Raw genomic sequence first — 17,541 nt, 5'->3', positions numbered from 1 at the left:
AGAAATGTTTTGCAAAAGATAAGGGGGCTCTCTCTGGTGTTACATTCTAATTGGTTAATATTGCTGTGGGGCACTGCCCCTTTCAGGCTTGAAAAGCCCTGCTGAATTCCCAATTCTTTGTCTGACTGTTGCTTTCAAAACTATCAGATCTTGATTATAATCAATAAAGCGCTTTGGACCCTCTGTCGCTGTAAGTGTGGTGTCGTTCTTGAGGGCTGAATTGGATCTCGTCCTCGAGGGCTAAGAACTTGTCTAACAGACTTTCCTCTCCAATTTGCTTTGATATAATTGGCATGACGTATATTTTTAATAATTGCTGATAATTGTTCACCCTCCTTAAAAAAGAAAACAAATAACATGGTTGCCGTTATTGTTGTTATCTCTTGTCTTGCTCATGATTTTTTTTCTAGGTGAACTTGATGGGTTTTGCCAAGTCATGTTGTCTTTTACTGATTCAGAAATTTCCTGACTATTGAACATGTTTTAAGTATGACTGCTTTCTGGATGTTGGTGTGGATGTGGATGTTGGTGTGGATGTATGTTGGTGTGGATGTATGTTTGGTAGGCCTAGTTTTCTGTAAAAATTAAAAATTGATGTGATACTGGTGACTGATGTGACTAATGGAATAATTGTAACTTTTCCCTGTTGCCATAGTTCTTTAAGTTCCATAGCCAGTGGTGTATATTTTTCTCTCTTTTCTTCTTCCTTTTCTGCAACATTTTTGTCATTAGGTATTGCTATGTCAATGAGGTACGTGTGTTTTTCTTTTTTGTTTATGACTGTTATGTCTGGTCGATTGCAAAGTATTGTCTTGTCCCAGAATTGTTCTGTCCCAGCATAGTGTGGCTCGGCTTGACTTGTTTGAGTGTGTCTGGATCTCCTAGGCTCTGAAAGCATCTTTCTGGAGAGCATTTGTTGGTTGTATGATCCACTAGTCCACATTCTGTGACTGCATAGTCGTCCTTGACAAGAGAGGCTTGCACTTGCTAGAGTCAGTTGAACAGATGTGAAAAGGCTGTAGTCCTACATTCATTTATCTGGGAGTATTTATTGAAATCAATGGGACTTGTTTCTGTCATAGGTCCTTGATTGGGTTTTCTCTTCTCTGCACACTGAGTCAGTGTAAATTCAGGAGATATTCGGATAAAAGGAGGAAAAGATCCTTGTCTAGCAATGTGATAATGGGCATCTGTTCAGATACATTGAATGTCTCACTTGTTCTTCATTTCAGTGATTTTAACATTAAGATGTTACGTAGAACAGGTTTGTCCCAATTGTGTGCTGTGAAATCAGACCTGTGACCAAGGCCGGCCATGTTTGGGTGGGCTGGCCGCCTTGGGAGCTAGGCATGTTGGTGGGCACGCCCCCTTGGGGTGGCCATGTTGTCCTCCTTTTTGGTTTCCAAAATATGGTCACCCTAATAGCCCTGGGGAGCGAGGGAGAGAACTTTTTGCAGCCCTGTTAGGGGAAGGTTAAATTAGGAAAATGGCATGGGGTAAAAAAAACCAAAAAAAAAAACCACACACACCTCAGCACAGCTTCTCCAATCAAATTAGCAGCTTTCCATGGCTGCTTTGAAGTAAAGAAATAGATGTTGAGAGATCCAGTCATGGAACTCCTGTGTCATGTATAGTTTGGCCTAAGAAATATGTGCTTGTAAAAATTAGTCCTATCTGCTAGGCATATTTGAGGGAGGAAGAAGACAAGAAAGAGGAGGGGGAAGCGTGTGGTTTGTAGGAAAGGCCTCGTCAATAGTTTTTGAATCTGATATCAAGCCTTTCCTGAAAGAAAAACTATATAACATTTAGAAAAGAACCTGCCAGCACTTAAGTCAGGGAAGAGGGTTCCTCTCTCTCTCTCTCTGTCTCTCTCTCTCACACACACACACACACACTTCTGTTTACTAATGGTCTGCTCTGCTAGTGTTGGTTCACTGATAGAAAGTGATCCAGGAAAAGATACCACCTATACACTACTTTGTAGCAGCATTTTCTCTGGGAGAAAATATTCCAGTATTTCATCATTACAAATTCTTCAAAATGACTGAGTTCTAGCTCTTTTCAATGACTCTCCCAATATCCCCCCTGCATACTCCACTGTGCTAATCCCACTGGTGTAAGAGGAGCCCAGCTTCTTCTATTTTTAGCAACCCAAGTAACACTTCTCATTTACAGCTAGCTGACTTGTATCCTCTGCCTGAAAACATGGTTCCCAGCCACAAAGTGCTCAGAAAGTCTTGCTTTGACTATATTCCTGATCACCCACTTAACTCAGATTTCATTACAAGATTGAAGAATGCACTGGACGCTGGGGATGAAGACACCACGATGGATTTGCTGTGCAATGAAGTCAAGCATGTGAATGCCGTCATAGAACTATCCAACGATGACTGGATGAAGGCCCCAGAAGCTCAGCTGCACCCTCTGGTGTTAGTAGGTAACTGGATCATTTGTGCAATTAAGAAATGGTTCGTCTTGAGAAAGCAGCTGTAAGAAACGGGTGTGCTGACTTAAATTATCCCTGTTACAGGATTGCCACTGCATTAATTCTGAACTCAAAAATAGTTACATAAAACAATAGTGCAAATTTGGGTGTGTGTTTTTAGAAAAATAATAATCTTACTCTATTTGCATTCTTTATTAGGAGGTTCTACTGGATTTTGAAGTTTGACGTTGCAGTTTTGCACGAAGAGAATAGTCTCTCTAGCAGCAACGTGGAGGCAGTAACTGCTAGTAGCTGTGTATGTTTCAGGACAAAGTATGTTTGACTCTGGGAAACTTACAGGTTCCTCTGGACATACAACATATCTCTTCGTGTTTTCTTGGCGGAGGAATGAGGGCATGCATGGAGGGGGGGTCAGGGGGACAAACCTGCTGGAATAATGAGCAAGAAACTATCTCAGCCTGTGTAATTCAGCAGTCATAAAGAGAATTGGGTTCACCAACGTCATCATATTGAACCTCTGGGTGCTTCCAGGTGTCGGTTCCAGGAGCAAAAGTAGTGGCAAACTGGATGTTGGTAGGTGGGTAGGAGGCATGAACGGGCACAAGGCTTTGGGCTGTTTACGCCTAGCAGTTTCTGTGCCACCATCCCTGATGTTGCTGGTCCATGTGGGATCAGCATCGTTCCCATTTGATTTGTGAGAGTCAAGGCTGCCGCACCTGGCTTTGCTGTCTGCCTTGACTCAAGCCCTTCCTGCCTGGTACTGGTACACCCTCTGCTCTCAACAATGGCCTGCATATGCCTTGACAACCTTTGTTTCATTGTGCTGCCCAGGATGTATCACCATCCTTCAGGCTTGAGGACTAAGCCCGACCAGGTCTGAGTCAAGTTGATGTCGCTCTGTTATGCAGAATGAATCTACGAGTCAGGGCTGGCATCACATTTCAGCATGGCTGGTGCACTGCCAAGGGCCCCTACAATAGCAAAGGGCCCCTTGATGAGAATCCCTGGACTGGCTCCTCTTCTCCTCTACCTTTGCAACCTGCCTGCTCACCGCCTCTCACTCTGGCAGTGGTGAGAAGGAAGAGCCGCTGATGCCGCTGCCTGCAGGCTCATTGGCTGCCTGCCCAGTAAGCAACCGGTAGCAATTAGGGCTGTGCACGGACCCCCAATCCGCTTCAGATCCCAATCTGCAACTTCTGGATTGGGTCCGTTCCACCCCGCGTTGATCCGCCTATGGGCCACTCCACTCCGCTGCAGCACTCCAGATCCGGATCGGAGCTCCATTTCCCCCCCTTGACTTGAATTGCATTTCAAACACCTATAACTTTTTTACTGTTAATGTTACAAACCTCAAAATTGGCACCATGAGAGCTTTTCCATGTATCCACATTCATGCCAAACTCCAAGCAAATCCAAGAATGCCCTGATTTTGGGGGGATTTTTGAAAATCCTACACCCCATTTTCAGAAATGGGATTTACTCTGACATTTTTACAGATTCAAACTTGCAAATGGGAACCCTCACAGATGCTACCTAGATCCACATTCATGGCATGTTTCAAGCAAATCCAAGCATGCCCTGATTTTTGGCGATTTTTTTTTCTTCGTTTTAAGCATGCTAATAGCTCCGACATCTTTTCATACCTGCCCATAAGGATCCATTGCAAAGCGCTTGCCCATAGCAATCAATAGGACAGATGATTTGGGGAAATAAAGATTTTTTTCTAAATAAGGATCTTCATCTCAGGTGAAACACTTCAAAAATGCATGCACACACACACCAAGAAATCTTAGGTGAGCACGCAATGCAGCTGCCTTTTATCACAAGGAAGGATACCCTGAGTCAAAGCTAGACATGCACAAACCATCCCTGTGGGGCAGGCACAGAGGATGACAGGCAGCATGCCCCTGTAGCACTGGGAGCAAGCATGCCAGAGGCTTGTGGAGTTGAACCACAAAGCCCATCATCTAGTACATCTCCCAGGCACCAGGAGGGCAGAGAGGCAGGCAGAGATGTATGACTATGCCATAGATTTGTAAACTGCCCAGAGAGCTTCGGCTATTGGATGGTATAGAAATGCAATAAATAAATAAATAAATATGGGGAAGTAAGTCCCAGCAGATACCCCACAACAACAGCACCCAGGCGGAGGTGGGAAGGCAGGCATGCAGCAGACATTTCTGGGGGCACAAGTAAGTGAGCCAAGGTTTGCTTCAAACCATCCCTGTGAGGCAGGAACAGCACAGACAGATGCCTTTTCTTTTGCATCCCATAACTAATAGGGGGCTAGGAGGATAAGAGTAAAGCTTTGTGATCCTTGCTTCAGAGTTGATTGACTGCACTGTGATCACAGCCATTATTAAACAACAACAATAATAATAACATTAATAATAGCAGTGCTAATATTAATAATAATATTAAAAATAATAATCACAACAACAATAAGAAGTTGAACCACAATGAAAGCTGCTTGACTTCACTGAAGAGGGAAAGCCAGGAGAGCTTGGGCTATGGGGTGGAATATAAATGTAATAAATAAATAAACTCAGGAGGGGTGGAATTAAAAGCAACAGTGTTGCTGAATCACAACAACAAGAAGATTTTTTTAAAAAAGAGGCTATGTCTGTCTTTTGCCAATAAGAGGAAAGTGGACGTGCCCAGGGGGAGGGGGAACTGTTGTGCCAATTTGACTGGTCCTGTCTAGGTATCAATCTTTGAGAAGCTGCATCACACTTCAACTCGTGGTGCTCCTTGGCTTCTGCAATGGCTAACCTTCGGAGGGTTCTGACGACCCTCCAAGGGCAGAAGGGTGCACTTGGCACGTATGGACCTCATCCCCTTGCACCACATCTGTTCAGTTGTTCACCACGGTTAGGGTGGGTAGCAGTGCTATGTTTCCTATTTGTTATTTATTTACTTAGTAGTATATGATTTAAGGTTGTGTTTGTGCGTTTGGTGGGGCTACTGTTTCAAAAAACACTGGGAAAAGTCTGTTCAGACAAAGAAAGAAAAGTTACCCAGTATCCCACGTTACAAAGTATCCCGTTTTGCTTATTCCCCCCCCCCCAACACTGGGATTGGAGGATGCTTCATCAGGTGATCACGATTGGGAGTTGAATCTGCCTCTCATCGCTTCAAAACAAAATCTTACCCCCTCCCACTTTTAGCCATTCTAAACAAATTAATAGCAAGCAAACCGTGGGACGAAAAAGTCTGAACATCTGCACAATGACCCCCAACGACCACTCCCTAAGCACAGTAAGTTTCAGGGATGTGGGTTTCAATACAAAAAAATTATACACTAATCTTTTCCACAATGCAATCCTATGGGGAAAATATCCAAAATGGTGGGCGGAGTGCTTCGTGAAAAGCAGATCGATTTGCTTGTGGTCGCTTCTCTTCGCTATGCTTCATTAGCCCCCCGACTCGCTTCTCCTCCGCCTATAACAGAGTCGAAGCCCCCCGCTTTGCTATCGCTTCTAAGAACCAAAGAGAAGCGGAGCACAGCCCTAGTAGCAATAATGGGGAAGAGGGTGAGGAGAAATAGCAGCTACGGTCAATTGTGGTGAGAAAGTAGATTCACTGAGGAAGAAGGGACCATTGAGAGTGTCTTGCCCGAGGGCTCTTCAAAGGCTGGAGCTGGCATTACTGCTAATGAACAAAATGGGAGACTAGGAGGATTCACCTCAAAGTCTTAGCGATATCTCTGTCTTTTGTGGGAGCAACCATCTGAGACACCTAGTGATTAACTAGGAACAGTGCCAGCTCCAGGTTGTTGAGGGCCTTTGGTCAAGATGCCATAAACGGGAGCCCTCCCTGCCTTCTCCTCACCATGGGCACCAGCTCTTATTGTTCCTCATCCTCTTTATCATCACAGCCACTTGCTTGCTTGTTGCCTGGCAGAGAGCCAATGAGTACCCGGACAGCGGCATCAGCTCCTCCTCCTTCTCACCATTGTTGTCTGGGCCAGAGTGAGAAACAGGTTTCAGTGGTGAAGAGGAACAGCAACGCTAGGAGGCTGTGGTCAATGGGGCTCTGAGGTGTGGGGCCCTCAGCAGGCACCCAACCATGCCTTCCATTGATGCTGGCCTGACTAGGGGCACGTCTACATGCAGGGTTTGCCCCAGGGTGGCTTCGCAGTAGAGGCACGTCATGTACATGATGCAGCCACCACTGCGAAGCCATCCAGGGACAAATTCTGGAAACTCTGCTTCTAAAAAGTCGGGCACTTACCCCCCCCTTTTTGGGGGGGGCAGTGGAGGCTTGTTACTAATGCTGATGGTTTCCTCTGTTGTTGTTTTTAAATGATTTTTTGCCTGCTCATAAACTGGCAAAACCAAAGAGGTTCCTTATTCCTAACAGTTCAGGAGCTTGTATGTAATTTTTTTTTTAAAGTAAATTCAGTTAGTAATAAATGTTTTAATACACTGTGCTTTTAATATACCAAATGTAATAATTTTATGCCAAATCAACTTGGACATAATTACATTTTATGCTCCTAAAGTAACAAAGTGATTTTCAATCTGTAAAAAGTGCTAATATTGCAATATCTCTTCTTGGTCATCCCAGAATGCAGGACACTGAATAATGGGCTCAAGTTACAGGAAGCCAGATTCCGGCTGGACATCAGGAAAAACTTCCTGACTGTTAGAGCAGTACGACAGTGGAACCAGTTACCTAGGGAGGTTGTGGGCTCTCCCACACTAGAGGCCTTCAAGAGGCAGTTGGACAGCCACCTCACAGGGATGCTTTAGGGTGGATTCTTGCACTGAGCAGGGGGTTGGACTCGATGGCCTTATAGGCCCCTTCCAACTCTACAATTCTATGATTCTGTGATTTCAATTTTTCCAAAAAAATCTGTTGTTTTGTGAACCCACCCCGGAAAAAAACTCCCCCCCACCATGGCTTCAAAATTTCCAGAAATTTTACCTCTCTAACCTAGACCCTACTCAGCCAGTAAGCCGTGCAGGAGCCTTTGAAGAGAACCTACTGTAAACAGCCTGTCTCTGAGCAGGCCCAAGCATTCAAGAAAGGTGACCTTCCATTGCCCCCCTCCCTCCCTGCAAACTTCTACATTTGAGCAACAAATTATGCAGACTGGGCATGCTAATTTAGTCTGCCTCATTTGCATAATTAGTACACATAATTTTATCTGGCAAATTACATCATCCAGATTGATTGGGGGCAGCCAAAGGGGTGTGTGTGTGGAATATAGCAGAAATAAGGTGAAGTTCCACCAAAGGCTTATCTAGACAATTAAAGAAATAAGCAACATGCCCCTGTGCACTCTGGCCCCAATCCAGCAGCAGTTGTTTAAAATGCTGCCCGCAAGGGAGATTTGCAGTAACAGGAAACGTGCCCTTCCATGATGGAGATGGAGACGCCACCCCTCTCCCAGAGAAAATTAAAATTAAGAACATGGTTTAAATTGTTCATGAAATGGCCTGACATTGCATGTATGTGTGTGGAGGGGAGAAATCCTGCAGATTGAGGCCACTTTCTTTTTTCCTTTAAAAAGGCCGCATGTGCAGTCGGGGCATATGCTTGAGCTATCCAGCAGGGAAGTAACCTGTCAATACTAAAGTTTTAAAAAGCACACATAAAGATAATGCAAACTGAACAAGCCAAGGAGTTGTACCATTCACCCCTAGCGATGTCAGAAAGCACAGTCCAATAGGTGCTCCTGACACAGCCAATTGGAAGAACAACGGAGGCCTTAGCCCAGTGTTGTCCACACTGTTTCTCAAGTGGGAGCCACTTTGGCTAAATAAATTCAGTGTGAGAGAGGGCCTCCCCCACCTGCTATGTCTAGCTCCCCACTCCCCTCATGCCACTGCCTCTGTCTCCCTCCACCTGCCACATCTGTCTCTCCTCCCCTACATCTGCCATGTCGGTTCCCCCTCCCTCACTGATGTAAAAACTAAAATGCCCATTTCCCCTGACACGCAGACACCTGTCCAGACAGGCATTCACACACGCAAGCACACGTGTACACGCACCCCCTTTAGGACACCCCACCAGGAGCCCACCCGGATCACCTAGAAAAGGCGAATGAGCACAACAAAGAAGAGAAGGGGAGTGGCCAGACACCCCTCAGTAAAAACTCCATTTACCCCCATGTAAGTGGCAGGCAGGTGACTTCCAAGCCCCTTTCTTGCCAGACAAAGTTAATCCTGCTGAATCCACATTGCTGGTCAACAGCCAGGACAACACCATAGGTCAGTTTGAAATAACACCGACCAGTTAAACTCAGCCAAGTCCTCAGGACTGCCCCTAGCCATGTCACCAATAGGAGAAAGGCTACAAGCACACAGCACTACTGGGAAAGCACGTGGCGATGGCGGCCAAGTGATCTCCGCTGCGGGGCGGGGCAGTGAGGAAACAGCGAAGAAATGTTACACACGTTGGAAGAAGGAACGCATTAAATTGACTTAAGACGGAGTAAATAACAGTGCTCAAAAGCCAGGAAACTGCAATTTGAAAGTAAGGCTGTGTGTCTCGAGGAGCTTTCGGGCGCACTCGAGGCGCACGGAAGCGACTTCACAACGATGTGTAGATCGGGCCCAGGTCATCACCTATTCTTGAGAACAAAGTTTTTGGAGCCCAATGCCTTGACGGAGACCTTTCGCGAGAGTTTCATTATTGGACTTTGGTGCATTCGAATCAGGCACATTTTGTGCAACACCACCTGCTGTGTCTGTGTCCCTCTTCTCGACAGCATTGCCACCAACACCTGTTCTGCTGGGCAGCCAAGCTCTCGGAAGAGATGTGTTGGCCAGAAAAGCAAAGATGTCCCCGGAGAGGGCCTGTATCATGGGCCATCTCCAGGGGCACCCCTCCTCCCACAATGCCTGGCTCTAAGGAAGCCCCCCTCTCAGAGCTAGGCATGTGGGCTTAGCACCTCTCTAAAGAGCTGCGCCAGCTGCTCTTCTGGCCAGTACATCTCTTCATCAGTCTGCTGGCTCACTCTGGGAGGATCCACAGAGCAGGCGGGGAGGGACAGAGGGAGGGAGTGGGAGATATGGTGGCAGGAGCCAGGAGGGAGTGCAGTGGTGGCCGGCCCTTCTTGTAGGATGGGCGAGTGTGCCATTTGCTACTACTCCTTCACTGCTGCCTGCAAGGCCTGTCAGAACTCATGGGCCTTGCAATGAAGACCAGGGCCCTAGCAGAGGAAAGAATCGTGTTTTCCCAGTAAAAACATTTTCCCAATAGCAACTGTGAAACAATATTTAACAGTAGGGATGTGCTCCGCTTCTAATCGGACCGGCGAATTAGAAGCGGAGCGGGGGGCTTCGCCTCCCCTTAAGGCGGAGGCGAAGAGGATTGGGGGGCCGCGGAGCGTGGCGAAGAGGATCGAGGTGAAGGCGGATCCTTTGCCTCGATCCGGAGCGCCGCCGGAAAGGTAAGTGGGGTTTACAGGGGACCTGCCGCTGTCGCTGTCACCCATGCAGCGACAGTGGCAGGGCCCGGTAACTCCCCCTCCTCTCCCTTACCTGCCTCCGTCCGCGGTCCGTCGGCTTCTTCAATTGAGCCCGTGGTTCAACCAGGAAATCTAGGCACTTGTGGCCCAGACTTCCTGGTTGAACCACAGGCTCAATTGAAGAAGCCAATGGACCGCGGACGGAGGCAGGTAAGGCCCCCCTCGCCCTTGGTCCCTTATCGGGCTCTGCCGCCGTCGCCGCACGGGCGGCGACAGCGGCAGGGCCCGGTAACCCCCCCTCCTCTCCCGGCCTTACCTGGCGCCACTCCCCTCCACTGCGGAGCTCCGATTCGGAGCAGGAGCTCAGCGGCGAAGAGGAGCGGAGTATGGGCGGAGTGGCGCGGAGCGGAGCGGGCCGATCCAAAATTTTCGGATCAGCCCGCGGGGCAGAGCGGGGGGTCCGTGCACACCCCTATTTAACAGTGCTAACAATTAGCTCTGTGAAAATGTGCTATCACCATAATAGAAGTGCTATGTTGAGGGAAGATATCTGGATCCCCACCTCCCAAAATATGTTTATTTATTTTAGTATTTTTATACTGCCTTTCTGTAAAAACAAAACAACCCCCCCACCAAGTAATGTACAGCAGATCAAAACCCACAACAAAATGCGCTTTCAAAATGCACACTTTTCACAGAGAAGAGACCAGCGACCACGCAGCTTATAGGTTTCAATGGATTTCAATGGGGACAGTGGCGCAACCTCAGAGGACTTGGATTAAAACAGGGATTTTTTTTATTATTATTATTTTGGTCACTTTGATGAGACCCTAAAACTGATGAAAGGAGTGGGAGGCGTGCGGGTGACATACAATGATGTCAAAAGGAACCATGAAAAACCGTGAACGTCCAGTATCGAACGTGGAATAAAACACTCGTCGGATGGCGCTCTTAGCCTAGCAGAGTCCATCCCGACAGCTTGAACTTCCACGTGCCTGGGCATTCCCACACGGAGCTGTTTCGAGGCAGGCAAATTGCAGGCCTACATTGCATGCAGGATGGTAATATATGCACACCTGCACATTTAAATGAGTTCTGAGATTGCCCCCAAGGAAAGAACATGCATTAAATGGGCATGAATCACTGTCAGATTCTGCATTGACAGCAACTCATTAATTTCTTCAACAAGATCATTTTTCTAGTAAATTAAATAATTGCCTTATTACAATAATGACATAAGAGTTGTATATCGAGTGTCATGAACCTAAACAGGATAGCATGGAAACATCCACAGGATAACAAAGGTCTTCACAGAGGTTCCAGCTTTCAGGCTAGTTCGCCATCACTGTGCCTGGCTGTACAGCCACCATTTCCCACATTCCAACCCCAACAGCTTCAGTACCAGTTCATTGGTTAAACTGGTGTTCTTTGGGGCAGAGGATCTGGCAAGCACTTTGCAGTTGTCCTCCATACACACATGCATAGATAGGAACATCACACCCCCACCACCCTCCCTCCCTCCCTCCCTCCCATCGCTTTGCCTCATGCTACTGTCTCACCATAGGGACAAGCAGCTTCCTCTTCCTTCAAATGGGAAAGAAAGAGGAAGTAAACAAGGACCACGTGGCCCATTCAGTGGGCGTTTTGATTGTGCTGCTCTCCCTGCACACAGCAGGAGATGGTGGCACATTTCACTGTAGGAGGAAAAAATCAGATTTTCCAGGGTCTTTTTTTTTTATGGAAAAATGACCAGAAGGAGTGGGAGGTGGGCAGGAAATGGACGGCATCATGAGTGCCCAGGAACGAGCGTGCAATAAAACGCTCGTTGGATGGAGCTCTTTGTGGAAATGAGGAAAGAGTTTCTATCCCTCAAGGACTCAAATAGAAAAAGTCCTGCCTCTTGAAAGCCTCCTGAATAAAGTCAGATTCAGTCTCACCCAATCTCATATTGAACCCAGCCTCACATTGACTCTTGCTTTCCTTACAGTTAACTTTTTAACCGCACATAGAATTGACACGGACGAAGTGAGGTCAGCTTCATCTTTGGTCACCACTCTGTTTTGCCTCAGTCCCTCAGAGGCCCTTCCTGAAAATATCATTTTAGGTACGGGGATCCTGCCCGACATTTTCTGCAGTGACGACAGATTAAAATAATTCATTTTAATTCTTCTTATCATCCTTTAACTCTTGTCATGCAATGGTCCAAATGCCTTCCCTAGCGACTTCTCTGCTTCTGATCTTTTAAAGATCTTTTCATTGTTGTCTTAATGTTATTAGTGATATGCTTTTCAAAATCCTTGGCCATAGCTAGACCTAAGGTTTATCCCTGGATTGTCCAGGGGTCAAACCTGTTCATGCAGGTGACACACAGGGGATCCAGTGCTCAGGCAGGGGCGAACCCTGGATGATCCCAGGATAAACCTTAGGTCTAGCTGTAGCCCTTGTTTGCATCTTGCATTTTCTGCTTGTATTTCTTTTGTGCCAATTTACATTCTTTTTTGTTCTCTTAATGTGGGCAAGTTTCTGTTTCATGGAGGAAGCCTTCTTTTCTCTAATAGCTTCCTTGACATAGCTTGTTTATCATGCTGGTGACATCTTGAACTTGGTGGTACCTTTCCTGACCTGTGGTAGACATTCTAGCTGAACTTTTATTATTGTAGTTTTGAGTAGCCCACAACCATCCTGGAGAGATTTGACCTGCTCGATTTTTCCTTTCCATTTCCTTTTTACCAGTCCCCTCACTTTTTAGAAATTTCCTTTTTAGAGCTTCATCCCACATACCTGGTTCCCTCTGATTATCCCCATAGAGCTAAGCTTTCACGGTTGTTGTTGTTTTTGCTACCGGGCAACAGCGATCCTTTGCATACCAGGAAGTGGGTTTAAGGGGGGAAATGTAAAAAAAAATCATAAAAAATCAACGGATGACCCAATTCAATTCAAATTTGGTATGCTTAAAGCTCTCCCTAATATCTATTACTGTGCCAATTTTGGTGTCTTTATCTTTAAAGCTTACACAGATGTAAGCATTTGTTTAAAATCCTGCTCCTTCGCCCCAGCAGCGGCTCAGAAGATACGCTCAAAAAGTAGGCGTTAAATATGGCGAATCTTTTGGCTTTATTGCACAATTAAGGCAGGATGCCTGGGAGTACTTCACAATCAAAGCAGATTATAAATTGGAAAATTTCTGAGTCCTTTGCATGCAATTCGCAGTGATTGCACAGTATAATGCTGGTGTGATAAAGCTCTTAAAGTCAGCTGTTACTGTGTTGGATTTCCTTGGCAGTTTCCCACTTATTTGTATATTAAATATGATATCACTGTGGTCACTGTTTCCAGTTGGTTAAACAACACTCATGTCTAGGTCCTAGGAGGTAACACTTAGGATTAATTTCAGTCTTCTCTTCCCTCTGGAAGCTGCAGTTTCTGAGTATATTTATTAATTTATTAGTGTTTATTTGTATTAGGTATTATGATATTTTTAACACTTCTTTCCACATAAATGAGGCACTCAAGGCAGCTCATGACAAATTAAATTACATCCTACACAAAGCAGTCAAACAGAATTCAACTCAGCCTATAAAAAGTAACAGAATATTATAGAAGAAAATGTGCAAGGAAAAATTCGTTTAAAATAGTAGTTTTAAACAGCCCTCCTCCTGTTCCCTGCATTGAGAAGTTTTCCTGCCATCATTCAAGCAGTCTTATTAATCAGAAGTTTTTCTAGGTCTTTTCATTTTGTTTATTAGTTTTTTTATCACTAGATTTCTGAATGAACTAATGAAGGGATGTGGTGAAGTGTTTTTCATTAGACACACTATTGGCAAAAGTCACCCTCTGGTAATAAATTGGTTGTGATATCAGATACCTCTTGAGCATGAATAGTTTTGTTGCTGAGTTGTAAGCATAGAACATAAGAGGTATGCCTCTCCTATTTCTGGTTTGTCCCTTCGGTGTCCTTCAACCAGTTTAAGGATAGAACCTGCTTCCACTGTTAATTTTTAGTTTAGGCAACAACAGTAGAATCATAATAAAGGCTTTGCTATGAATTCTATTATACAGATTTCTACTCCTCAAGAAGTACAGTTTCTGAAGCATGAAAAAAGTGGTAGCAGATATGATTTTGCTTGATGTAAAATGTTTTGATATTGGAATGCCCTGAGGAAAGGAAATTGGGTGGTAGTGTGCAAGAGAAGAATATATCTACTCATCACAGAACTGCCTTTCCTGGTGAGGGCATGAAACAAAATTGTGGGGCTATGGATCATGTGGACAAGCAGACTTTTAAAGTTTAAAACTCATAAGCATGCAAGCCAGTTATCCATGTCATCTGGTCTTAAAAAGGCTAATATCAGTTAGCCTATTTAAAAACTGTGTTTGCTTGCCAAGCTGCTGCTTGGAATTAAAATAGTTTCATTCAGAAATTAATTCCAGCATAAAGCAGCATTGTGAATATTTGACCTTGTCAAGCTGTGTGTGTGTGTATATATATATATATATATATATATATATATATATGCATGTAAGCAGGCCATGGTAAAATGCTTGTTATGGTAGCCAGCAGCTCACGTGACTTTAAATGTATCAAGTAACCATTATTACCAGATTTAAAATAAGCAGTGTTAGAGCCCTAACTAGAATGCAATTGGATAGCGCAAACAGGGCTATTGAAATAACACAAACTATAAAACCCCACCAATCTGCAGATTAAGGTTTTGGACACAAATAAGCTGCAGTTGAGCACTATGAATGAACACCGCTCCACACTGCCAGGACCTGCTGAAGAGAAGTGGCAGATCTTTGAGCAAGAGGGACCCAAGCTTCAGCGGAAGTCTCATGTCCCTGTGGACCAATACTATGATGCTCTGGTCACAGGAAACCTGAAGAAGCTTCAATCCCTCATTGATCGGCACTATGAAGATGTCAATGTGGTCTTTGAGATCACTAAAAATGAGCTGGAATGGCAGGTGAAAAGCCAAGCTGCTTATGGACTGTCAGGTACTCTAGATTGCAAAGACCTCTTTGAAAGTTAAGCAGGTATTTACTAATTCAAATTAAGAGTAGTGGTGTCTTTTAAAAAGTGTTTTCTTTTAAACTGTTTGTTCCAACCGGGACCCTATCCAGGAGTCCTGGGCTCTGCATGCAAGAGTTAGTCCTCTGCTCCCTCAACCCCACCTCCGTCAGCAGCTCTTTCACATCTGTAAGGATCCAACTGGATCAGGTCCTTAGCTGTTATAGCATGTGCGGTGTGAGCAGTAATCACTATCAGCAGTGCAGGTGCCTTGATGTCTTGCTGTGTCACCACATGTCCTCATTCTGGGCTGGCAAATAAGAAAAAGAGCAAGGCAGCAACCATGACATGCCACACTGGGTTCACTTCCATATGATGAAGTTTTATCCAAATTAGGCTGACCAACCCACCCGGGAAAATCCAGTTCATCTGGATCTGGACCGGTTAAATAGAGTAAATCTCCCCGGAAACCAGGCTGGCTTCCACCCCTCGCTGTCTCCTGAGCCGGCTCAGAGGACAGCCTGGGATGCAGGGTCAGAAAGCCCAGAAGTGAACTCACAAATCTCACGAGACTTCCAGCAACCCAACTCTAGGGTGACCATATGAAAAGGAGGACAGGGCTCTTGTATCTTTAACAGTTGCATAGAAAAGGGAATTTTAGAGGGGTCATTTGTATATATGGAGATCCTGGTGAAATTCCCTCTTCAGCACCACAGTTAAAGCTGCAGGAGCTATACTACAGTGACCAGATTTAAAAGAGGGCAGGGCACCTGCAGCTGTAACTGTTGTGATGAAGAGGAAATTTCCCCAGGTTCCCCATATATACAAATGACACCTGCTGAAATTGCCTTTTCAGCTGCCCAGGTCCTCTTTGTTTAGCCCTGACCTGGCCCGGCCCAGTGCACAGGACTGGGGTGGCTGATGCCAGCCAAGAAAAGGCTTGGATCGATGCATGGAAGGGGCTTGAAGGCTTGCTTCTATCCCAGAAAGAATGCTGGAAACAAAACAAAAATTGTGGTAAGGCAGCGAGAATTATTTTAAAATGTAGAGTACTGATAAAATGAATCGCATGGATTTCTTTGGAAATTACTGCCCTTTCATCTCTTGTTTGTTTTAGGTTTTCCTCTTTAATCTTAACATTTTGTAATACTGTACTTACTTGGGGATTCTCTCTCTCTCTCTCTCTCTCTCTCTCTCTCTCTCTCTCATTTTAACATTGCCATTAATCAACAAGGCTCTTTTGTGCTGACACAGAGCATTGTAAGGTAGAAATCTAATGCTATATTAATATAATATTTTAAATCAATATATCCGTAAAGTATGCCACATTCATATTAGAATAAATTGGTTATCTAAGCTTGCAGGCTTAAATAACCAAACTTAATGCTTGTGAAATCAGTGGTCTGCATTTTTTTAAATTAAGTTTCTGTACCATGAAGAGTAAACATTTAATAAAAGGGGAAGATAGAGGAACTGTACTTTTTATGTGATAACTGTCATCATATCATAAACTGGCAATTTGAAATGTCCATTACATTCTAGATGAACATTGGTGACAGTATTTCTGGAAAAAGGAAGTGAATAGTGTGCTTTGTGGCTGATTAGTAATTGTGACTTATTACTTATAAGTCTGTGGCTTATTAGTAATCATTATTTTAATACATATATTATACTCTTCAGACTGGATTGTTTACTAAATTGCATTAATAAGTTTCATTACCAAATGTTATCCTTCAAAGATCTGATTCATTCTCAAAGGATAGCATCAGACTATTTTCATAGATGGATTTACTAGCTGTAAGTTGCTTTAACAGAGCAATCCTTCCATGGTGAAGACCTCATACTAAAAGGGTGGAAGGAAGGGAGAAAAAGTTCTCTTCCACTCCCAACCCTTTTTACTGTCTTTTGTTTGCATTTATGATTTCTCTCCTATTGGTTGAAATGGGGTGGAGGTGGGGGTGGATTTCGTATGCCAGTTTCACAACTCATGTACATTTCCCCCCAAAGACCAATGGGAATTGGGGGGAAAGGGAAGGCTATGGATCTTTGGACCCAAAGCTTTCCCCCGAACTGCCCCCCAAATGATTGTGGAATGTCCCTCTTTTGCCTCTCCAACATCAGAGCTTTGATGGCCAAGAGCCAGGGTTGTTGCTCTTTCCATGGCTGCAGTGAACTGGGCTGCAAGATCGGACTTCTCTTCCCTCCTTCAGAGACTAGCATCCAAAATGCCCTGTGGCTCCTGGGATGCCAAATGTTTCCTTGTTGCTGTTTTCCCTAAACTTCCTGTGGCTTATGGACTCTCTAAATGCAAAGTAATTTGTTTGACTTTACTGTAGTTCCTGCTAGTTAATGGTACGTAATTTCATTACAACCCCTAGGAGCTTATGCAGTAGCCATAAAGAATAATTCTCAGCATTAACTTGGCAGTTGACAGCCAACACCATGAGATATTTTTCTGTCTCAAATCAGGTATAAATTTATCTATGCACTATAACTTCTAAGAATATAATATAATATATATATATATATATATATATATATTAGTTTCTGATACTTCAAAATGCCTCTGCCTCTCTTTCTGTCTGATAAAACACAGAAGGTTCCTTTGCTAGTTAAGAGTGCCTATGGAACATATAATATAATTTGAAATCAGCAATATCTCAATAT

The 17,541-nt window shown here is 44.5% G+C and overlaps 1 protein-coding gene across 3 annotated transcripts in view; it reads left to right on the top strand.

The window, feature by feature from the left end:
• Positions 1 to 2,163: 2,163 nt before the first annotated feature.
• The window catches only part of ASB18 (ankyrin repeat and SOCS box containing 18), a 48,346-nt gene continuing 32,968 nt past the window's right edge, over positions 2,164 to 17,541 (top strand). Inside the window, exons 1-2 of one of the 3 annotated variants that reach the window (XM_063118540.1) lie at positions 2,164 to 2,437; positions 14,739 to 14,861. In XM_063118540.1, the coding sequence (XP_062974610.1) occupies positions 2,206 to 2,437; positions 14,739 to 14,861 (355 nt within the window). In that variant the 5' untranslated portion in view covers positions 2,164 to 2,205. Of the gene's footprint in view, positions 2,438 to 14,599; positions 14,862 to 17,541 lie in introns of those variants that run through there. The other 2 variants (XM_063118539.1, XM_063118537.1) reach the window with 2 other exon arrangements.

This window comes from Elgaria multicarinata, chromosome 2, assembly GCF_023053635.1.
Source record: "Elgaria multicarinata webbii isolate HBS135686 ecotype San Diego chromosome 2, rElgMul1.1.pri, whole genome shotgun sequence".
Classification (NCBI taxonomy): Eukaryota; Metazoa; Chordata; class Lepidosauria; order Squamata; family Anguidae; genus Elgaria; species Elgaria multicarinata.
This window is presented reverse-complemented; position numbering and strand designations above follow the sequence as displayed.